Source organism: Amblyomma mixtum, chromosome 7 (assembly GCF_055824585.1).
Source record: "Amblyomma mixtum isolate Tamu chromosome 7, ASM5582458v1, whole genome shotgun sequence".
Classification (NCBI taxonomy): Eukaryota; Metazoa; Arthropoda; class Arachnida; order Ixodida; family Ixodidae; genus Amblyomma; species Amblyomma mixtum.
Genome location: NC_143018.1, coordinates 104,649,219 through 104,672,994, shown reverse-complemented (window position 1 = coordinate 104,672,994; position 23,776 = coordinate 104,649,219). Strand labels below are relative to the sequence as shown.

Sequence of the window (23,776 nt, the reverse complement as noted above, 5' to 3'; positions counted from 1 at the left end):
GCAGAAGCATTGGGCAGGCCGTGGTGTGATGCAAGTACCATACGCTGTCGTGGGATGGTGCGCCATCCCATGAACCCATCATCATCATCATCATCATCATCATCATCACCATCACTGCAGCGGCGATACGATGATATTACTCTAGCGCTGTGGCGGGCAGTGCCTACATTTCTGTATCTTTAATTTGCATGGTGACAACTCTGTTCGTTCTGTATTTTGTGAAAAACCTTAAACAGAGATGTTTAGTCACCGAGGTACACTGAAACGCTTTGGCGACGGTGATGGTGTGGAAGCTGACTACGAGCTTAAAAGCTCGGTAAGAGGGACAGCATGAAAGGCTAAACGAGTTTGCACGTTCAACAACGAGTGGTTGGGAGATGCGGCGTTCAAGCCGTGGTCATCCCTTGGAGAAAGCTCTGACATGGCAAGATGCAATGTGTGCCTGTCAGAATTCTAGGCTAAAACTGAAGGCATTGGGGCCATCAGTAGGCACATGCAGTCAAGCAAGCACAAGAGATCTTTTTACGCCAGAGAAGACTCAAAGTATTGGGAACTTTCTCGTCACTAGACATTCCCCTGAAGAGAAGTTGACTACAGCTATACTGAGGTCAACTCTGCATGACGTGGAGTTGTTAACCACCATACTTGTTCAGTTGAGCATCGAGTTGTTCACTACCACCACAGTCCATATCCACGGACAGCACGCTGGAGCTGGCAAGCAAGATCTTCGCAGGCTCGAAGCTGAGCGGTAAGATACACTGTGGCCGCACGAAGTGCGAAAAAATTGTGGAAAATGTTCTCGCTCCACATTCCATCGTGGTGCTCTTAGATGACCTTCATGGCCACAAATCGTTTTCCATTGCTACCGACGCTTCAAACAAAGGCAACATGAAAGGTTTTCCTGTCTTGCTGAGAGATATTTCAAAAGAACGTTGTGTGTCGGAGGAACTGTTTGATTTCTACTCTGGTCATGATGAAACAGCTGACGGCATATTCAGCTGACTGAAGTCCGCACTTGTCAAGAGCTCCCTGAGCACCGAGGTCGTTTCTGCATATCCTGCTGCCAATGCGGCATTTAATTACGGAAAAAAATCATTCGGTGTTCGAGAAGCTGAATGTGTCTAAGCCTCGTCTGATCCAGGCTAACTGCAACTGCCACGTCTTGAACAACATGGCCAAGTTCTTGTGCAGGCTTCTAGAACACGATGCAGAAGGCCTTGTCATTACATTCAACGATGAGTTTTCTTAATCAACAAAGAAGGTGGAAGAACTCAAAAGCTGCTCTGAGTTTATAGACGAGGAAGAGCACAGGAGTCTTCTGAGGCATCTTCAAATTCGTTGGTTGTCGCTATTTCCTGCCCTTGACCAGTCAATTAAAAACTGGAAGGCTGTCCGTGTTCACTCTCTTTCACATGGATAGGACGTGACGAATCCCATAATTTGGAAGCTCATCTCCAACCATGAGAATGCGCTCTGTGGAGAGGATCATAGATCTTCCAGAGTGCTATACATGTACTTCTTGCACTATTTCATGCAACTTGTCCTGATGAACATCAAGAGCTGGTCCACTTATTCTAGTGATGTGTATGACATTATAGATTCTATGAGGACAAGCTTGAGGACTCGAGCAAGCGACAAATTCTATGGCTTCAAAGTACACGAGACTTTAAAGAAACTGACAGCACATGAGCAATGTGTATTCACAACAGACGCAGCAAGAGCGTGCGAGCGAAGTCTTCAGTATCTTGAAAAATAGTTCTCATCTGAGAAGTCCCCACTGATGGACCTTTCAGGAAATTGACCAAACAGAATATGGCTACAGAGAAGCAGGAAACTATAACGATAGCCTAAATGAGATCGCATTAATATCTCCATGCCTGCATATACCGCGGCCCTCTGTGCTTTACAACGACCCGCACCATGGTCAAGAAAGTGGTGCCGGAGTTCTGAATCATCGACTATTTAATTTATTGTTCACATCCAGTGGAAAGTTGGTCACCTGCTTCATGCAAAAGAGAGAGACAGATAGACACTAGCCCTTTAGTTAAAATGCAAATAATTTAGCCGGCGTTTAAAAATCACTGGCATGTTACTCTGCGTGGGGAAGTTTGGGAGATGAAGGCGCAAGTAGAGCGGTGCGGAAAGGGTTAAATAAAAAAAGGGGAAAAGATAAAATTTCGGCTAATAAATGTGTACTACGATGCATCGGCTAGTAGTGACGTTAAATATGAAATGATGAAGTGCATAATCCGACATATGAGCTAACTAAGTTCACGGCTTGAAGAATGGTTGAGGCTAATATGCAAGGCGATATCATAGCTTGTCAATATGTCCAATGTCCTTTAAATATGCAAACAAAAAGTTAATTGCATGAAAATTGCATGGAGAAGCTCTCCACAGTGCCTCTGACAACGGACAGTGTTTTAGGTCCCGTAGGCTATCCAAGACAGCAGAGAGATGCTTCGCGCAAACCTTTCTCAAACTCAGTCAGGTGCACGAATCAACCATTGCTAAAGCGTTACCACCAACAGGAACAGTGGAACGACCGTGAGCATTTCACCTTGCAGTAATGAAAGTTCACGCAAAGCTGCACATTTTCTAATTTTTTCTTTTTATACCTGTGAGACCTGCCCATTGCATACAAAGTGCAGCACATCCATGAAAAGTGACTGCCCAATAAAAACATGTCCACCGCGCTAGATGTTTCATTATGAGCCACTTACCATCGCTGAACGATCCTGACTGGTTTGCGTGCTCGTAGTAGAACCTGTCGGCGTACTTGAGTATGCGGAACTGTTTCCCCACACCGCAGGCAAAGGTGGCCCCAAGCTCTGCTCCTTCGATTCGCACCTCGGATATTCCTCCAGAAAAGAGGTCTATGTCTCGGACATCCCTGCAAGAATCGTAGTAAGAGTGAAACTCACCCACGTGAAAGCCGTCGCTAGGTCGATGTGCAGTGGAGCGGCATTTGGTTTACTGAGACAGCTGTCATTTCCAGGCAGTGCGCCAATAGATTATAATCCCACTTAAAACTTCGGTGTAGAGGGATAGGGGAGATGATTCTGCCGTGCAGTGGGTGTAGTAATGCGGATGATGATGAATATTTAGTATTATGGTACGTGATGATATACTCTTACTGAAGGCCTTCCTGTACGAAAGAGTTATTTCATTAAGCTGACACCGTACGCTCTGTCAGAAAGAGCAATGAGAAAAGTCTAGGGAACACTAGGGCTTAGTTGTGAGTGGTGAAGGCGCCCAGCTATACGGCTCAAAAGCAAGCCCTGTTGCCTGAAGACATTTGACTTAGGATATGTGCGCACGGATATGCGTACATACATCACATGCGCGCTCACCTTTACCAGGGGTAAGCTTGGAAATGGAACCGGGATCGATGCCTTCGCGTCTTCCCTTTGCGAGAGAGAGCGAGAGAGAGAAGCCTTTTAGTGAAAAAGCAGAGAATTTAGCCGGCGTCTAAAAATCGCTGCCATGCTACGCTGCGTGGGGAAGGAAATTTGGGAGATAAAGGTGGAAGGAGAGTGGCGCGGAAAAGGTAAAATGAAAAAAGGGAAAAGATGAAAAGCGGCCATCAAATGCATACTACGATGCATGGGCGAGTAGTGATGTCACATATAAAATGATGAAGTGCAGAGTCCGATATATGAGCTATCAAACTTCACTGCGCGAAGAATGAGTGAGGCTAACGTGCAAGGTGATATCATAGCTTGTCAAGATGTGCAATGTCCTTTAAATATGCAAATAAAAAGTTCATTGCACGCCTCGGTTGCCTAGGGCAAGCTAAGGGACCTAAAACATTGTTCATTGCTAGAGCCATTGGGAAGAGCTTCTCCATGAAATGTTTACAGTACGCACACTTGTCAACATATGCAGGGCACTCAAGCAGTATATGTTCCACGGTTTCGATTGAGCCGCAGTTGTCACAAAGCGGACTCTTCATTTGACCGAAGCGGTGTCACAAGTTGTTTGTAAATGCAGCGTTCAGGCGAAGTCGGTGATGGAGTGTTTCCAGATGGCGAGGAATTGTGGGTGGAATTCTTTGCCTGAGGTGTGTTGGAACTACAGGCAGCAGACAAATGGAGAGTAGCTCCTGGGTACCAAGCCACCGCCCGCTCTGCTTCTCTCTGCGGCTTCGCCGCTATCTGAACCGTGAATACCACCGCCATCGAGGGTCGATTTGGGTCGTAGTGTTAGACGACGGGCTTTCGCCCAACCCCGCTCTTTGTTTGCTTTACTTCAGTGTTCCGATTCTCTCGCTTCGGAATGGTTGTGGTTATAATTGGCGGAAGTGATCATTTGTTGAACTCTACTCATTCCATATATTAGGTGCTTTTTAAATGATGTTCTTCCGCCTGCTTGTGCGATTGCCACTGAATGCGTGTTCTTTCTCTTTTAACCCTTTCACCCTCAATCTTCTTCTACAACCATTGACGTTTTGTTCACTTATTTAGCTTCTATAACATCCATGCAACCGAAAAAGGATAATGCATGGGTGTTGAATAATGGTGCCGTGCCCTGATATGAGGACGCTGGTGCTGAGTGGTTAGAATGGGCTTGAATTAGGCGCACGATCTTTTATCCATGCCTCCTAAGGGACTACTGTTTTCGTTCGACAGAAATGACCTCTTGATTAACACGAGCGTAACTGAATTTGTGGGCAACCATTCGCGCACGCGAAAATTAAGCCTCAAAGCAATTGTTTTTTCAGCTGCTGAAGCATGAATTTTCAAACCCTCCCTTCCAATACATTCTCACGGTTTTGGTACAACTTTTAGCTTTCAACACATCTGAAACTTGGCCCGAAATAGGCAACGGGCGACTTGGGGTCATACAAAACATTCTCGACCGTTGACCGCCCAAAAAAGCTTTTTCTTTCGCTTTGGTACAATGGGAAATATGGTCACTTTCAGCTACCTCTAAGTTGGCAAGTACTGGCAACTGTTCCCAATGCTGCCTCTGTATTCCCGTTGAATGTGAGCAAGGCGAGGTTTCTACTTTTTCTTTTCTGCTCTTTCTTCCAGGCAGTGCATCTTCCCTTCCAGCTATCAATAGCCAGTTTAGTCAGTTTAATGTTTAGTCAGTTAAATGGAGAATTTGCAGGGGGACTTCAGACGTACTATTATATATTAACCATCATCATCATCATCATCATCATCATCATCATCATCATCATCATCAGCCTGATTACGGCCACTGCAGGACAAAGGCCTCTCCTATGTCTCTCCAATTAACCCTGTCCTTCGGAAGTTGCGCCAACGTATTCCTGCAAATTTCTTAAATCTCTTCTGCCCACCTAACTTTCTGCCGCCCCCTGCTACGCTTGCCTTCCCTTGGAATCCAATCTATTACCCTTAAGGACCAGCGGTTATCTTGCCTTCGCATTACATGCCCTGCCCAAGCCCATTTCTTCCTCTTGATTTCTAATAGGATGTCATTAACCCGCGTTTGTTCCCTCACCCACTCTGTCCGCTTCCGATCTCTTAATGTTACACCTATCATTTTGGTTTCCATAGCACGGTGCGTTGTCGTTAACTTAAGCTGAACCCTCTTTGTTAGCCTCCACGTTTCTGCCCCATACGTGAGTACCGGTTAGATACAGCTGTTGTATACTTTTCTCTTGAGGGATATTGGTAAACTACCATTCATGGTCTGAGAGAACCTGCCATATGCGCTCCACCTCATTCTTATTGCAACTAGGTGACTAAGGCCGCCATGTGCCAAACGCAAGAGTCTGCATTGAGGGAACGAAAAGGTTTTGCTGACTGCCTGCTTATCTTAAAAACGTACAAAATGGGAAACGTCATGAAGTGTTTTTTTTTCCTCCCAGGAGTAGTCTAGAGTGTAACGGAATGTGTTCATCATAGAATTGTGGAAATTGGTGTTTTTAGTCTCTCGAGTTTAGGGCACCAGTATAAAAGGAGGTTTGTGGGGACCGCATCTACGCACAGTTCACATGTTTCTCCTCCTCTGTCTGGATAAAGTTGTGTGTAAGGTACGTGTGCCGAATACGAAGATAACGTATCACTTAAATGAAGAGTTCATGATATGTACACGACTTCGATTCTCTCAAGATGTGTTTTACCAATTGCAGCTCATTATTTACTTCATTACATCAAGTAGACTGCCGTGTATCGCAGTTTACAGTGTACTAACTTCATGTAATTTCTACGGGGCATGCTTATTTTCATAACTTCGTTGTAGCGAGCTTGTGAAGTGCACATGCCCACTCTCTCGTTGCCATTAATCAGACCTTACTCTAGCCCCAGAAAACAATTACGCCATATTGTTGTGTTCTGAAGTTTTTATACTGCGTGTTACACCATCAAGTAACGGCATGACTGCTTTTCTGGCATGTAGTGTTGTGAGTATGTTGACGGAATCGACGTAGATAATACTTTCCTCGATTCTGTCATTTATGATTTTTGTACAGCGTTCAGCACAGCATTCAGCAATGCCTAACAAAGCATAACATTTGGCTGTAAATATTGAGGCGCCCTGAAGAGGTCCTGCTATTTTCCCGTTTCCCCTTCTCTAGTGCCCTCCTAACGTAAACTGCAGTTTTCGAATCATTTGTGAAATCTCAACGTAGCAGTCATATTTTCTTCTACTCTGAGATATTCTTGAATGATATGTTCTGATGGTGTTTTTTCTTACGCAACTGTGTAAGAGTGAGATCGTAGGCATTTGTAAAACTAGACCATGAAGTTAGTGAGTCACTTCTCTGGACAATGCTAGGGAACATCTCCAGTATGCCGAGAATCTAGCACATTTCGTTATAGATGAACAACTGATCTGTTTCGGCAGATATTTCACTTTGGGAAGATGAACACAAGTGCGGTTTTTATAATTATAATTTCTAGTGGGGTTCACTTGTTTTTATCGGGGCGTTTAAACAAGGAGAAAAAGATCTGAAGTGATATTTCACAGCTTTAAATAGAATTAAAGCGAGTTTATGGAGAGCGGATTCCTAGCTTCACTTCCGATACACGCTAATCACCATGGCCTGAAAATAATGGTACACTGCAGTTATCGTTCTTGTTGGTACTAAAATAGTTTCGTTGAATTGTGGTCCTCATTAAAGTTGAAAAATATACAAAACTATCAGCATGGCCAAGTAAGCATTGAATATATAAAAAAAGCGTCAAAACATGCACATCCCATGACATGCTTTATCCGTGTAGTGCGCCATATTTCTCACCGTTTTTAACTATAGCGAAAAAGAATGAAAGTAGCAGAAAAGTGTGAAAAGTAGAGCGCATAGAGCTCATGCCAATACCTCCTCCGTGAAAGCCGGGCTTTGCAGCAAATCCGTTTGGTCGGGAAAATTCACGACGGAAAATTTTGAGCAAACTATGATCCATGAACAGTGCTCCCGTAGTGGGGTCGTACGCCTTTTGTTTGGGGAATTGGTCAGTGGGGAACACTTTTGAGTGAATTTTCCTTTTTATTCTAACGATTTATATGAATATAAAGCTTGAGGAAATTAGTCTGCCGATCCTCATTACAGGACTCCAGCGCCGAAAGGGATAAAAACAACTGAGCACTTAGTTCTTTCTTTTTCAAAATGACTCAGCTTTACTCCTAGCTAAGCTGACCGGCTTTGCCGGACACACCAAACGCCAAATCCGGTTGTCCCTTGTCAACCCCTTCTGGACAGATATACTGAGGATTTGACGGATTTGCTCTCTAAAGAGGTGAATGTTCTCTGTAAGCCTGCTTCCTTCCTAGGCGAACTTTGCATTTGGGCTAGATTTGAAAGACTATGCAAAGCTCCACTAAACCTTTGTATTTGCTTCCGCCAGTTCCAGCAAGAGCTGTCTGGTGTACACAGCGTGTGTAAGGTACAGCACAGAACGGCGCTAGCGAACTGAGGGCGAGGTAACGCGTCCGTGCGGCTCGTATGCCTGTATGGCTGCTTGAGACACGACCATTGCCTTAGCTGCAGAATGATGCCTCTCTCTCTTTTGTTCCGATGAGGAACAGGTGCAGCACTTTAGCTCTACTTGTAGTTACCGAGATCGATCGCGGTTTCGGAGGGCCGGGCCAGTAGTTGCTTACTCGTAGACTTTAGCGTACAGTATGGCCGTCTCCTCAGGCATGACTTTTCTCAGGTCACTGAAGTCGGCAATGGTGATGTTTTGGCAGAGGCGGACCCAGTCCACGTAGGGGCGAAGGCCGTGGTCGCGTCCCCTCTGGATATCCACGGCAAAAAGATCATCACCATACTCTTCCCATGGATTGCGGAACAGGTAGTGCGTCACGGCATGGTCACCGAACCTGCGATGAGTGAGAAGTTTAAGTAGCGGTTGAGCTACGAACATGTTTCCAAGCACTCATACGGACATGAGTGGGTTAAGCGATAAGCCTCCTTGTCCGAGGTGCTCGACGATTATACGACGAGGTGCCCTGTGATTATAGAGTGTTCCACCCATTCAACTTGAAAAAAAAAAAAAAAAACAGCGCGACAGGACGAGCAGAAGCGAACAAGATAGCGCCGTTTGCATCTCGGATGCGGTTTCCCTCAGCAACGCAGATTAATATAGTTGACCACTATTACGTGAAAGCTAGGCAGGCTTACGGAAATAGCTGTTTTTGAATATAGGCCAATAGTATCTTACAGATAAAGTATCGCTTGAAACTGTGGTATGCAAAAGTTTCTTGCCTTGCGAAATATGAAAAGAAAACTCCCTATGAAAACTGGGGTTATCTTCTTTAAAAACGCTCTCCGCACAGTGATCGTGGTTTCACGTGCGCCGAGCGAGGAAGCTGAGGCGCTATGTTCGGTCCCAGCGGCGCAGCACGGTTGCTAAATACGGAGCCGTCATAAACTCCATGAGGCCTAAAAAAAAAGGAGAGACTTGTGCACCTTAGCGCACCAGGCAGCCTCCAACTTCTCCATTTTTCCCAGATCTGTTTCTGGCTCATGTAATCGAAATACAAATCCTGTGGCAGAGAACGCGAACATTGATTGATTCGTGTTCGCATCTCCTTGTGGTCAGTATTGATTCAGAGGAAAAGGTGTTCGTACGCTGGATTCAGGCAGGGTAACCTCTGACTCAATCTGTCTGTTATCGGTGGGAGGCAAGCCTTTGCCGAAGACCAAGACCGACATGATAGACATGTCCGCACCGTAGCGTGTTGCCAGACATTCGTGATGCGCGGCAACCCTTGCTGGCACGCCCAGCGATGGCTTTAATGCACGTGCACTTCCTCCGGTGTTGGGCCTGCGGTTGAGCTGCAAATAAAATTTTTCAATGTGGATACTGGGCCACCACGATACAGAATCTTCCTGCAGGTTCTCTGCAAAACCAGACTTCGTTGTTATAAATTTCAGTCTTTCATCCTCATGTCCGCCTCTTAACATGGGCTGGGGGGCATGCGTGTTAAATAAAAAAAAGAGAGGGCCAATTTTAACGCCTGGTTACGTGCTCTCAGGTTTTCAGTGAAATGTTCCTCGACTATGATATGCGTTGACCGCTCTTTGGCTCGTTCCGCTTAAGCTGGTGTTCTTTGTAGCTTTCACCCTCATTCACTCTACTGTCGCCTCTGGACCGGCTGCATCCACCTACTGTCTGGTGAATGTGCGCCTTCGTAAAGACAAGAGACAACAGTCGTCCCTGTTGTTACATGCCGCGTCTTGTTCTATACCACAGTTGGCTCAACTACCAGCGCCCCAATTTGCCAGTCAGCTTCGTAGTTCTTCTCAGAGCATGGCCATCGCCAGGAAGAAACACTCCTTAATATCCCTCCGTGCGGTGAGTTTGAAACTCTTCAGGCTGCAAGACAGAGAGAGCAGGTTCAACCGCTGTACCGTAGTGTATTATTGCCCTTTTCAGCATGCTGCGGATGGCTTCTGTGGTCTCAGTCATCTTAGTTAAAGGTGGTAGTGGTGAACTTAACTCACTGAAGAGGTCTGTGGTCCCCGAACTGGGAGGAACCCTTAGCCTAGGACTCCTACAGCTTTAGCTGTTTGTTACGTCCGCTGAAGCCGCTTTTGTCCTCTAGGTCTTAGCTAAACACAGCGGCCTGCATGCGTTGCCAAGCGCATGCAGTGTGATACAGTGTTTCGTGTCCTTCTCATGTGCCCAGTTATACATCAGCATTGCGTTGGTCATTGCTGAATGCTTACCGGTAAGAATAAATTATTCTTTCCAGGCAATGAAGGCATCGACGCAGTGTGCGATCGGGCGTGAAAGCAGAATGCAAATTAACTATTCAGTTGAGCAAAAACTGGTTAGGAAGAAATGGTGCACGCCTTAGAGGCAGATTGCCTATCTTTCCATGTGATTTACCTGTTGAATGGTTTCATTGGCTGGAGGACAGATCCGCGAAGCACGCTGTCTATGGGTCTGAAGGTGGCATTCATCGGAAGAAAGTAGGCGTCCTTCAGCTCGAGCATGGTGTGGTTTACACCTTCCTTGTCAATCCTGAAAAAGAGGGGCATCAGATTTCAGATTATTCAGAGCAGTGCGGAATGTTCGCCGTAATGTTGGTGTACAGTAGCGAGCAAAAAATATTAGCACAGATCTTTGGCGACCAGAATTGGGATATCTCATCACGCGGCGCTGCGGTTCGCAGACCTGCCTATCGGGCCGTTTCCATGTTTGCAGCCTAGGGGCGGACGGCAGGAAGTAAGCTTTATTAAGCGTGCACCGCCCGAGCGTCGAAGTGTCCACACTACGTGACTGCGCATGCGGCATTTATTTTGGCTCGGTTATCATGAGCAAAGATGACTTCTTTTTATTACTGTTTTTTTTTTATGCTCGCGATGGTTTCTCAAAAGGAGCTCGCGGGAACAATAGAAGATAGCGCTGCTTTTAACCAGTAATTTTGGTGGTCCGTGACAGTCCCCCCTGATACTGTAGAATGGGAACGGCCTGGCACTCTCGTTATCAGCCTCTTCGCCACCCGCAGCGCCATGCGCTGCCATTCCGGCGCTCCGGTGTTCCGTCATGTGTGCTAATCTTTTTTACTCGCGACTGTACTTCCGTGTTTTAACATAGGCCTTTACATTTTTCTGCTACAAGTTAACTTCTGTTTTTATTATGCTTAGTTGTGCCGAAGCGTAACTGTGATTTATTTCAAGGTTTAACTCTATTCTTGATAAATGCTCTTTGCGTGGTGTCACTACGGGCCCAGCAACGGGTACTTTTGATGTGTAAAACGTTTTTCTGTTCAATACATGACAGCTCATCTCAGCTTTGCTTGTCCGAGTTTTTCTTTTTGGAACAACACTTCGAACACCGCGACCGCGGTGGCTCAGTGGTCATGGCGCTCGGCTGCTGACCCGAAAGACGCGGGTTCGATCCCGGCAGCGGCGGTCGCATTTCGATGGAGGTGAAATTGTAGAGGCCCGTGTACTGCGCGATGCCTGTGCACGTTGAAGAACCCCAGGTGGTTGAAATTTCCGGAGACCTTCACTATGGCATCGATTATAGCCCGAGTTGCTTTCGGACGTTAAACCCCCCTAATCCCTAAACCAATACTTCACACAGTGGGTTTGGAAATGTTTAGACGAAGCGCTATGATCATGCACCAACAAGCCCAAAAAGCCACGCTTTTGAAGACGAAGCGTCGGTTGAGTCCCGAAGTGGGGGAAGGAAATACAGGGTGTGAGTTAAGCTTACAAATACAACCACAGGCTGAAAAATGTTAAATCTGATACATGCGCGTAAATTAAATGTGTACTGCTATGCTTGTTATTGGCAGCTTGTGTACAAGCGGTGTGTGGCAAGGTCGGCATACTAGTGCGGTTTGGCTTTCGATGAGGTGCCTCGCCACTGGCAGTATTTGCTTTTTAAGTTCTGTAGAGGCGTCGAGAACGACTGCACCTTAAAATATGTCAATGATTATTAGCCCTGAATGTTTATGTGTATTAGCTGTACGTACAAACAGACAGTATTTCATGTATACGAATGTATTATCGCAACTGGCATGCGTTTTTGTAGGGACCCTCGGCATAAGCGCCAGGCTTTGTCTTCGGGAAGTCGGGGTCACGGGGAAAACAGTTGTTGACCGTAGGAGGAACGTCGAGAACGTCGGGTTCACCGACACAGCTGTTCAGCGCAGAGATAGGTGTCCGTCAAGATGTTCGCTTACTTGCAAACAACGGGGGCCCACGCACATCGGCTAGCTGGATATGGAACAACAGCTGATTAAGCCTGTACGCGTGAAGCCGAGGAATTGTGCACTCGTCTGCAGATGACTAGAAGACTGTGCCGTCCGCAAGTGAGGCGGGACGCCCAATGAGAATTCTGAAAGCAAACCTTTGCTATGAGCAAACACGGCCACCCGGAGGCCGCCAAAAGGTCGTGGGCTCAGCGTGGCCGGAGCGAGGCGTTGGAGGTCCGGTGGCAGAGTGCCGAGCATTACCTCACATTGGATTACTTGGTAGTTTGGTTGGTTTATGGGGCTTAACGTCCCAAAGTGACAGAAGCTATGAGGGACGCCGTAGCGAAGGACTCCGCATAATTTGGACCACCTGGGGTTCTTTAACGTGCCCTCACATCGCACAGTATACTGTCCTCTAGTATTCTTCCTTCATTAAAATGCGACTGCCGTGGCCGGGATCGAACCTTTGTCTTTCGGGTCGGCAGCCGAACGCCATGATCACTCAGTGACCACGGCGTCGGATTCCTGGAGAGTGATGCAATTCATCGCCTGCGGAGCTACGAAGCTGCGGAAGCAGATGCCGTTAGCACGCTACTGGAGCGTATCGAACCATGATTTTATGACTAATGCCATCCTGGAGAACCACCGGGAAAAAATGCTGCTCTTCCGAACGAAGGGTATACTGCCAAACCATATAACGTAGGAGCATTTGAGCTGACAGTGCATCGAAGTAGCGACACGGGACGTTTTTTGTTTCAAAACTTCTCAGAATGCTACCTAAAAGGTAACAAACATCCAGGGCAAATGATAAATAGCTTGGTTACTGTTGAGTGTTGGTTTTTAGACACACAAAAATAGAAGTTCTATTCTAAGAAGGGGATTCGAACAGCCGTCTTACATTGCTGTCTTACACGGTGCTTGCGGGGAACCACCCAACTCTCATCATCCTGGTCATCATGTTTCAGAACCGTGCGCAGCCGACGGAAGGATGGATATATCCATCCTTCCGTCGGCGGCGGGTTCCTGGTCCACGTCGCCCACCTGTACCCCAGCCTGCCAGACCCGAACTGATCTCGCCATTGCTCCCCCGCCCCATACACCGCCCCGACCACATGACACGACGAACTGGAACCGATGCAATGACCAGACCTGCCGACCCCATCGACCCGAGACACCGCCCACAAGTGAAGACAGTGTCCCCCTGCCCATGCCGTTCGGCGCGCACAGGGGCCTAGGCCGTCGGCTCCTGGCGACTTGCGGCCCCGAAGCTTCGTGGACCAGAACTGATTTGATCATCGGTTTCAATGGGGTGGGCTGCACTTCACCACTTTGTCATTACTCTTCTACAACCCTCTAAAGCCCATCACCATTTCGCATGTCTCTGTCAACGACCGGGACGATCACTCGATGGCCCCGGAGTGTCACGAAGAAGACGAAGCTGGAAGTGGTGTGGGACGGAGCGCTTGCGCTACGCCGGCGGTCATTAAATCATTGTTCATTGCGTCCCATTCTTCGCCTGGCTGCCATGTAACAACATGTATGCTGTACATAGGGTATAAAATTAGGTTTCAAGGCGCCCGCGTGCATTTCCTAAATGATGCTTAAAGAAGTGTGCAAAGGCTTTGGCCCCATGCGCCTGTACACCTCGTCCGTGTTTTTATTAGATGGCTCACGAATAAACTTAATGAAGGCGTCGTGTGGTAAAAGATTTCTTCCACAAATGACAAACGCCGCGAGGACTAGCTTAGCCGGCATATTCTCACTGCGTGCCACATTCGTGATGATGGGTGAGCGATGACAACGCCTAAGTTACGGAAGTGGCTGAATTCGCTTGGTAGCTTGAAGCTCTTCAAAACTGTTCTGCCATAACATAGCTAGCTCCAGCCTAAATTCCGGCTGAGATCGGATTTCGGAGTAGAGTTTGTGCTGCTTCATGTCTGGCTTTTATGTCTGGTCTCAGGAATGCGTCAGTACCACACAAGCGATGGTTCCAAAATGCATCGCGAGGAACGCAGGAGTGAAGTGCACCTCCAGTATCCCTGGACTGTGTTGGGATGTGAGTAGCGGAAGTGTCCTGCCGAGAACTCGTTGCTCAGAGTGGCGTCCAGGCTGCCGTCGTACGAGGTGCGGCCGGTCTCCTTGACAGAGAGATCGTACTCGTCCATGGCCTTTGACCCCAGCTGCCCCGGAAGCCACTCGGAGTAGACGATGTGCTGGTAGCGGCCCTCCTGGATGCGCCTGGGAAGAAAATACATGGAATGGGGAGCGTTTCACTCGCGCAAGGTTCGAAAGATGCGGCGCAGATCGCTAGTGACGTCCAGCAACGGGTGGAGTGACCACACACAGAGGATCGTGCCCAAACTTGTGAAATCTGTCTACATATGAATAGGGTATAAACACGCCAGTAAAGCCTAGTTAAATTTGAATAATTCAGAATTCAGTTTCTGAGTGAAGTTGCTCCAATGGTACCTGATTAACGGCTATTTGCTGGCACGAGTGCCCGCTCACGCGTTTATCATGGTTGTATGTTATAGAAAATTTTTCAGTAAAGAGTCAGTGGCAGCTTCATCTGCGCTTTATTTTGTCTGTCGTCTTTTCAGGGCTGTTTTCTTCATCACTGTACGGCCAGTTAACAAGCTGAGGTTGCAGTTTTCCTACACAAGGAGTTCCATATGTCGACCAGACTTAGCTGTGTGCTTGATCTGCATGCCCTATAAGGGCAGATGGGTACAACCGGAGTCGTATGCTATGGCAGAAAAGCGTTGTTAAAATTATTAGGCAGAATAATTTTTTTCACGTTTACAACTAACTGTGAGTAAAGGCTTCTAGCGTCGTCCAGTTAGGAAGGTGCGCATGAGCACTTTGAAAGGTTTCTCGCCAGTTTTGGGCATCTAAAATAAACAAGCTCATTACGTAGATAAATGTTTTTTAGTCTCTTTTTAGGCAAAGGCTATCTCGTCGTCATTTCCGCTAACTCACTAAGGCGGGGCTGAGAAATCATTGCAGTAAATATTTCATTGATCCCTCGTTTTGGTTCCCAGGCGATTGCAAGGCAGTTGCTCTTGCCGTTCATTTTCGGAACAAAAAGAACTGATTTTAATTTTTTTGTCCGATACCCGAAGTAACTGTGAGGTATGGGTACTCTGCCATGCGTTCGTCGTTAACATCGCTGACTACTTTTTATTATACCGTGCCAGCTGGTGCACCATTTAGGGAGAAAGCTGCATACGCGTTTCTGCGCTGCCGTGCCCCAGTTCTAAAAATTGTGTTTCACACATACCAACCCGTCTTGAGATGACAGGTTCACTCTAGCAAGGTCATAGGTGCGCCACTGTAAATACTCCGAGGAGAAAAAAGTGAGAAAAAAACTTGGTGAGGCGGCTATAACCATGACCTGTGAAGTGCCCCTTCCTCCACATAAAAATTGAGGAGAAAGGAAAATTTCGCTTGCGAAGGTTTATTGCCAGGAAGGGTGGAGGAAACCGACTCAGTGAGAGCACGGCACAGAGAAGTCTGGCGAAGTCGCTGAATTGGGACTGCTTTAACTGTACTGTTAATGATATCTTTAAAGCATTCTTGCGGCCAAGCGTTCCAGATACGATGCGTAGCAACCGCTGGATTACAGGAAATTTTTTGACCAGAGGGCGCTCAGGTGCTAGTATTAAAAACTATCCGCTGCGAAGTATTTCTCCGCGTGTCTTCTTTCAAACGGTTTACAGTACATGTATGTTGAACGTCTCTGACAACGCACAAGACAGCCTTCTTGAGGCATTGAATGACTAGGTGCGATTACTGCGCAAGGGTAATTTCTGAGCGTCATGCATTAAAATAAGCCAAGGTACTGGAGCAGAGAGGCAGCGGGTGGTATTATATGTGGTGCCATTAGCCTTGGTCGCGATAAACGGGATGAGCTGACAGGCGTCACGATGTGAGAATTGTGCGTGTTTGTAGAAGTCCTAACGCATCTTCATAGTAAGACTTTAAATTTTAACTGACAGCTCACGAATAAAATTAGTCTATTGCACAGAACTTTCGGCGCTTTTTCAGCCATTGATAAAAGCAAGTAGGTTAGATAAGCATTGAGGTCAAGTGTCTCGCAGTTATAACTAAAATCAGTCAGCGTTTATCGCTACATCATGTTCTACCAGGTAGGGTAGTAAATATGCCACGAAAGTCGCCTGCGTTGGTTAAAAACTTGACGTCAGGCAGTTTGTGCGAGCACCGTGCAGGTTCATTGAGGTGAATTTTAAAACTTGAAGAAAATGTTACTGAGCCTTGAGGAAGGGATCTGGGCTTAGGAAGAAAAACAGAGGTCCCCTCTCACAGAGGACGAGGGTCAAACAAGACAGCATGTTGACCCATTTTGCTAAATTTCAGATAAAACACAGAAGATGACAAAAGTCTCACGTTAAACGTATGCTTTTAATCAGCCAAGTTTTTAAACATAGTCCTGTCTGGTTCCATGCATATACCACTTCGGTTCTTGAGAATATGCTGTATGTTAAAATCAACCTTGGGCATTTTTGCAGGACTGACAACTAGTACACAACTTGCGCTTTCCGTTTGTTGGCTGTCGTGTTTTTCGCGCTGTTCAACACCTAAAGCAATGCAAAACGAACAAGCCGAGGTTGCAGCTTTAGTACATGTGACACGCAAGAACACATGCGGAGCCAAAACACCATCCTGAAGCTAAAGCAGCTGGAAAGATAGGATGCCTCCAGGTACGCATAATTCACTAATAAGGCCGGAGGGGACAGTGGGTCACCTACAAGCAAGAAACACAAATAATGCTTTTGCTTGAATATTTCATTATATACTGAAATCTGTGTACCAAATTGGGTAGTATATGTGCATGGAGTTAAGCAACAGTACTGATACCTCTTTAGGAACTTGGAAAAAAATCACAACAGTGCAGGTAGAGAGAACGTGATTCGACAGTCTTTTGGAATGTACTAATTGTTGACACTGTAGGTTGCAAAAGAATTTAGACGATGCTTAAAGGGCAAGTGCATAGATTTTAGAAATCGACAAGCTTAAAAGGGTCGAATGTGTGAAACCTCCAGGTGAAGCATGCAAAGACCTTTTGGCCTAGCTTTTGAAACGGTGACGTAATCACAATTAAAATTGCGACGGCCTTCAGGCTTCTCCGCAGAGCACAACGCTAAGTGGGGGACGCATGACGACGTCATCGAAGGTATCGGCACATTTCGAAGGCATAAACGCCTGCTTGGAAGGAAAAAAAAAACCAGCGCCACCGAAGGCAAAGCCCGCCGAACGTTGTTTGACAGCTTCCAATTAGGGGTGTGCGAATATTCGAAATTTTCGAATATAATTCGAATATTATATTTTTAGTATTCGTATTCGATTGGAAATCCAAGTATTCGTGTTGTTTCGAATATTTGACCCGACGCGAATATTCGTATCTAGCCGAATATTCTATTGCGAGCACCGGCGTTCATTTCGGTCCGCAAGTGGTATCGACAGAGACATAACAACATGGCGGCGCCCAGAGCAATGCGTAACGTTGGGCCATGCAGTAGCTGACTGAGCTGGTGAGCTTCTTTGTGGCTATACCTTCGAAGCTAGTATAGTCAGAGTTGTGCACGAAATACCTCGCAATACCTGCCGCTTCAGTGCCAAGTGAGAGGGCATTTTCTGTGGCTGGAGAAGCCGTTTCGGCTAGAAGGGAACTTCTTCTGCCTGACCATGTGCAGCAGCCGGTTTTCCTTCACGACAACCTTTTATGTTCATCCCAGCAACGTGCTTTTGTGCTTATGGCAAGCTAGCCTTAATCAATGCTGTGTACTAGCCATCTTCTCTGATATTTACACACTGCTAAGAATAATGTTCGAGACTTTGATACTTTTTGTGCAGCCACACACACCTTTTGTGTTCATTTCATCACTGATAGTTGAACTGTTATGTTCTTGGGTGCTCAAATAATGTTTTGTAGTGGTTAAATGCGTCTGTCTTTGATTATTCGATATTCGATTCGATATTCGGAACCAAGTATTCGTATTCGATTCGTATTCGAGAAATTTGATATTCGCACACCCCTACTTCCAATGATGCACGGCAGGGCATGGCGGACGGCAGCGGTAATTTGAAACCATACCTTCCAAGACGTCACACTAAACTTCTCCGCACTTCTTTGGTGCTTTGAGGAGAAGTGCAAAACTTAATAATCGATTGCGTCACCATTTTAAATGGTAGTGCGAAAAACTTGGCATGCTTTACCTACAGTAAATTTTTCAAATTTTTCAAAAATTTTTCAACAAGTGGCGCAGTTGCCCTTTAAGACCGTAAACGCCATTGCGGGAAAACGAAATTAAGCAACACTATAAATGGTTTTGCCAGAGAAATGCCGTACATTTCCTCCCATCAGCCAAAGAGAGTGCACTCACGGCAAAAAGTGTGACTGCCCACGCACAAAGACGCCAGCGAAATGCGTGCGTGCATAAGTTCGTGCGTTTACAGATGCTGCAAGCTGGACGTGAAGGCGCATAGGTAAAGCTGTGCGAATAAACTGCCGTCGGACCTGCAGAACAAAGGAAGCCACTCTAACATTGTGCCTGCTTTTAAATCGCAGAATATAATTGCGTTTATTATTATCTAATAAGTAATACTGTTCGAATGCGACAAATTCACGAGGCCGTCCTTCAGCACTCTTTCAATGTACAGTCTGGGACAAAAGTCTCTGGACCACGTGCTCCTTAAAAGAAAGCTAATAGCTCTAATTATGGGCGGCGGATGGAGACCACACTTGTGGAGGTGGAAATCATAATCCTGTTCTTTCACCTCCACAAGTGTGGTGGTCAACCAGCGGCTGATAACAGAGCTATCGGCTTCGTTAACGGAACACACGGAGAAGAGACTTTTGTCCCCGACTGTACGTAGAGCCTTTATCAAATTGAAGGGCTCATGTGATTAGCCTCTAAACCGTCCTCACTGTAAGTGCTGACTGTGGAGAGGTAAGGTTCAACTTCAACTGAATTTAAACGATGGCGATGCTTAATAAGCCACACCGCATGACTCGGAAGAAAAAACCTCGGAGTCTATTTTTTACGTGGGGTGTTCATAAAACGGGAAGTGCAGCTACGTGCACCACGTGCTGGTGTGCCCAACTGACCTCCTTGGATGTCGTTCTCTGGTGACCTTATATGCGCAACAGAAGCGCGTTTGGGACTATGGTGTCGTATCTCGTCTTATGCTTGCATGCTGAGGGCGCCCGTACTGTAAGTCATGGGACAGACCCCTACTTTCATGGAAGCCCTTTACCGATCTAGCTTTAATCACTTTGAATTACACATTTCGAGCTAATTGGTTGCTTCGTGTTAATCAGTTCACTGCAGCGCACGCTGAATGGTCGAAGCCAGCCGTCTTTTTTCCGCATGAAATGGCGCTCAGTTTAAAATGATGGCAGCAATGTACGCGCTTATGATTAATTTTCGTCCAGTGCCTTTTTGGTTTTGCGATGACGCTTCATTTGCTTGCAGCCTTTACCAAACTTTTCTGAGCGGTTTTACTGTGGCGTAATATACATTTACGATATTAATATACATTGACGAATAGACGATACATTGTTCCTCGGTAATGCCTCGGTAAGGCTTTCAGATAACCACTACATTAACTTTACACCATTATCATCTACAAGAAGTCATCACGAGCTAAATATGATACCGTATTTTGCGCATGCTAATTTGTTCAAATTAATTTTTTCCCCGTTCAATAGAAGCCTGGAATTCTCTACCTGGTTCCATTCGTTCATGTCCATTTCAAAGTTTTGTAACTGCCATTGAAGACGCATAATAGCTGAATATTCCTACCCTGTCTTTAACAGTTCCTTTCTAGTTTGATATTTCTTTTGTGATTTGAACCTTATTATAGTGCTCACTTTGTACATTTTGCTGTATTTTGATACCTTGTTGCGTATTTTGCATTTTGTGGTTTCCCACTCCTACCATAGCGCATATAATTGCGGTGCAGTATGTATAAATAAATAAAATAAATAAACACTTAAGCTTATACACGTATTCAGCCATCACATTCAGCTGAATGAACAGAAATAGGAAACACGATGTCGCGTTATGGCAGCAGGCTAAGGTCATCACCGGGAAAAATATCGAAAAGTGTCCCGCCGTGAATGTTGTACTACGCTACAGTGAATCAGCTTAGAAATGTCTTCCCCTCAATATGGGGCAATATTTCCAGTACGAAACGCCCTCAACTCACTTGGTCACTTGAAACAGCGTCTCGTCCTCCCAGTGCGGGTTGATGGCCGCCAGTCGGCGAGCGATGCGATTGTGCTCCCGCACCCACAGCGTGTGCATGGACAGTAGGCCCGGGTGCTGGTTGGCGCGTGTGTCCCCTGGGAGTAGGTTGGTTTGGTTTATGGGGTTTAACGTCCCAAAGCGACTCAGGCTATGAGGGATGCCGTAGTGAAGGGCTCCGGAAATTTCGACCACATGGGGTTCTTTAACGTGCACTGACATCGCACAGCACACGGGCCTCTTGAAATTCTCCTCCAAAGAAATTCAACCGCCGCGGCCGGGATCGAACCCGTGTCTTTCGGGTCAGCAGCCGAGCACCATAACCATTGAGCTACCGCAGCGGGTCCCCTGGGAGTAGACGGGACATTACTGCAGTACAGGGAGCGCTGTACGCGCAGAAAAAAAAAAAAACAATCGCTGGCGGTTTATCTTGCTTGGCCAAACACGAAGGATGTGCGCTAGCCTGTCGCCTTTCATTTTACCTTCGTTTCTAGGCTAGGCTTACAATGTCAGGCTTCATAAGGTATAAAACTTTGGGACCACTGAACGCACCTTAAAGGGAGCAACGCGACAGCGGTGTGCTTTGGAACAACTGCGGACGGATGAAAGTTGACGAGGACGACTACGCGAAATGCAGTGCTAGAGTGTGGCAGGTAAACACGAGGCGTGATCGATTGCGGCGATAGCAGTCTGCATTGCCTGTTTTATGGCTTACGGAGATTTAACGTCCCAAAGCGGCTCGTGTTATGGGGGACGCCGTAGTGAACGGCTCCGAAATTTTCGACCACCTGGGGTTCTTTAAAGTGCGCTGACATCGCACAGCACACGGGCCTCTAGAATTTCGCCTCCATCAAAATTAGGCCGCCGCGGCCGGGATTTAACCCGCGTCTCTCGAGTCAGCAGCCGAGCAGCCTGTTTTGTCGTGCTTGATTGCTTAGGTGGGACGTGTTATGGATCGTGCTAATTTGCAAGTGTCACTCTTTTCGTGATGTTTGTACATAGTTCATGTGCATAAAACATAGCAGCACTTTAATAAATACCATGTTAAAAAAGTGGCGATAGCCTATAGTGCCCTCGTGCAGTGGCCAGCGAAGCTGGTCTATTCACGCCACCGCGGGTTCGAAACCCAGTCGCGGCAGTATTTGTTTTATTCTGAAAGTCTAGATGGCTTTAGAAAAACAGTTTTTTCGAGATTGGAAGCTCTAGTGCTGGTGCGCTAAAACATACCAGCCCTGCGTCCGTATTCTGCCTTCCTTGTCGTGAGACATTTTTTGAAAGCCGGCGCTCTCCGGTGTTTGTTTCAAAGCACCGCTTTTAACGGGCGCTGCATGTTGTAATTGGACAGCGAGCTGACTGTTCGAAAGAAAAGTTTTCTGTAGGATATCGGGCACTAAGTGCCTCAATGCGGCATTCTGCATGTTGTGGGCTGTGGATTATGGAAACTTACTTTCGCAGCAGGTTTCAAAATCTTCTGATATACTTAACCGTGATGAAAAAATTATCAAAAACGGCTTCAAATCGGCTGGTTAAATACACGCAGTAGGTCCGATTCCGTTACGTTAAGCATGGGAGAATTGCTTCGGTGGGGTACATACCATAAGTCTAGCGATTACCTCTGGTAAAATGTAGCTAGTGTTTGCTGACGATGGTGCTTATTATGCCCTCTGATATCATCACACGCTCAAACATATTGTCACTCTTGAACCCCATTGGACATACAACATACAAGACATCCTCCACAATGCTCAGTGGAGAAACTTCAGACTGTAGCAATAAAACACCGACAAAGTTGATGACATAGTCTCTTACTGGCCATACAGTCAACTCTAGTGATCCTTGATAGTAATCGCTCAGCGTTTCTGTGTCATGCCTCGGGAGTAGTTGGTTACTCTGGACAACAGAAGGCAAAAATACCGCGGTAAAAATTCCGGAAAAGAATGAGCCCACCCTACGCACCTGCTTGCGCGCAGTAAGCGTTCTGCTCGGGTATGCTGCAGTTGTCCACATAAGGGAAGATGCTGTTGGGTAGGTACTCGACGCCGCCCACCTCTTGGCTCAGCATCAGACCTGTTCGGGATGGGATTAGTGTCGAAAATTAAGCGCTTGCTTCCGAAGCTGCCAGAATAATTTTTTGCCGCGTGGTTTACACATTTAGCTACAAGCGCGTTAACCGCCAGGGTGTTACTGCTACCGCCGTTTGTAAAAATTACACTAGTTACTCAGGACGCTCAGGACTGACTGTCACGTGAGACCGGAAGTTCACGCACCGCCCCGGTATTTTCGCAGGGGTTTTATCATCTGCTCATTGTGTCCGTACACTTGAGAAAGGTCCACGTAAGAAGTCTGCTCGTTCTCCTGGTAGATGGGTCCTGGAAACGGTGAGAAGAAATTTCATATATTATATTTTGAAGATAAAGAAACCAAATCTATTGGCTCAATTGGACAGCATTCACGCAGTGACGGGAGTGCAGTCATATGCTACATGCGATAGGCAGTGCCACAAGTGATCTGATTTGCCACTTATATCGAATCGATGAATGAGAAATGCAAATAACTTCAACCACTTTAAATGTTGCACACATGAGACCACTACTCACAGAGTTGTAAGCTTCATATGTCAACTCGCGTGGTCCCTTGAGCTGTGCTGGACTTGTCTGATTCTCAGTGTACGTTTAGTGCGATAGCAATGTTCCGATGCGTCAACACCGAGCAATAGATATTTGCATGCTTGTAATGTTTGTGGGTTTGCGCCAAGTGAAAGTATTGAACAAAAAGAAATGAAATGAATATCCGCGACTGGGAGTCGAACCCGCGGCGGTGCGAATAATCAGCTTCACACGGCGCAGCGCGGTGGCCCTAACCTATCGCCTTTTTTCTGAACGTGGTATTTATTACAGTGAAGCATTGTTCTATGTTCATAAACTATGTACAAACCATGAAGAAAAAAGTCGTCCCTCCTAGTGCTCTGCTCTTTATTGTCTTCTTTCTAGTGAGTCGTTGGTTAGGTGTGTCGTATTATGTAGTGCTATGCCCTGTGTCGCGTCTTTTCTCGGGCTTGTTTCTTTAAGGATTATGGTTTATGGGTGTCTAGCGTCCCAAAGCGACTCAGGCTGTGAGGGACGCCGTAGTGAAGGGCTCCGGAAATTTCGACCACCTGGATTTTTTTAACGTGCATTGACATCGCATGGTACACGGGCCTCTAGAATTCCGCCTCCATCGAAATTCAGCCGCTGCGGCCGGGATCGAGCCCGCGTCTTTCGGGTCAGCAGCCGAGTGCCATAACCACTGAGCCACCGCGACGGCTGCTTGGTTGTTTAGGTGTGTCGCAATATGCATTGTGTTAACTAGGCTTTCGCCGTAGCCAAACACGCCACGTGTTA

The 23,776-nt window shown here is 46.5% G+C and overlaps 1 protein-coding gene across 1 annotated transcript in view; it reads right to left on the bottom strand.

Annotated features, from left to right (window-relative positions):
- Positions 1-23,776, bottom strand: part of LOC149337080 (salivary peroxidase/catechol oxidase-like) — a 47,101-nt gene that overhangs the window by 3,097 nt on the left and 20,228 nt on the right. Inside the window, exons 4-10 of the mRNA XM_089554319.1 lie at positions 22,664-22,765; positions 22,353-22,463; positions 20,359-20,494; positions 14,155-14,364; positions 10,308-10,442; positions 8,074-8,292; positions 2,724-2,893 (exon numbers count right to left, since the gene is read on the bottom strand). Of these exons, the coding sequence (XP_089410445.1) occupies positions 2,724-2,893; positions 8,074-8,292; positions 10,308-10,442; positions 14,155-14,364; positions 20,359-20,494; positions 22,353-22,463; positions 22,664-22,765 (1,083 nt within the window). The remainder of the gene's footprint in view (positions 1-2,723; positions 2,894-8,073; positions 8,293-10,307; positions 10,443-14,154; positions 14,365-20,358; positions 20,495-22,352; positions 22,464-22,663; positions 22,766-23,776) is intronic.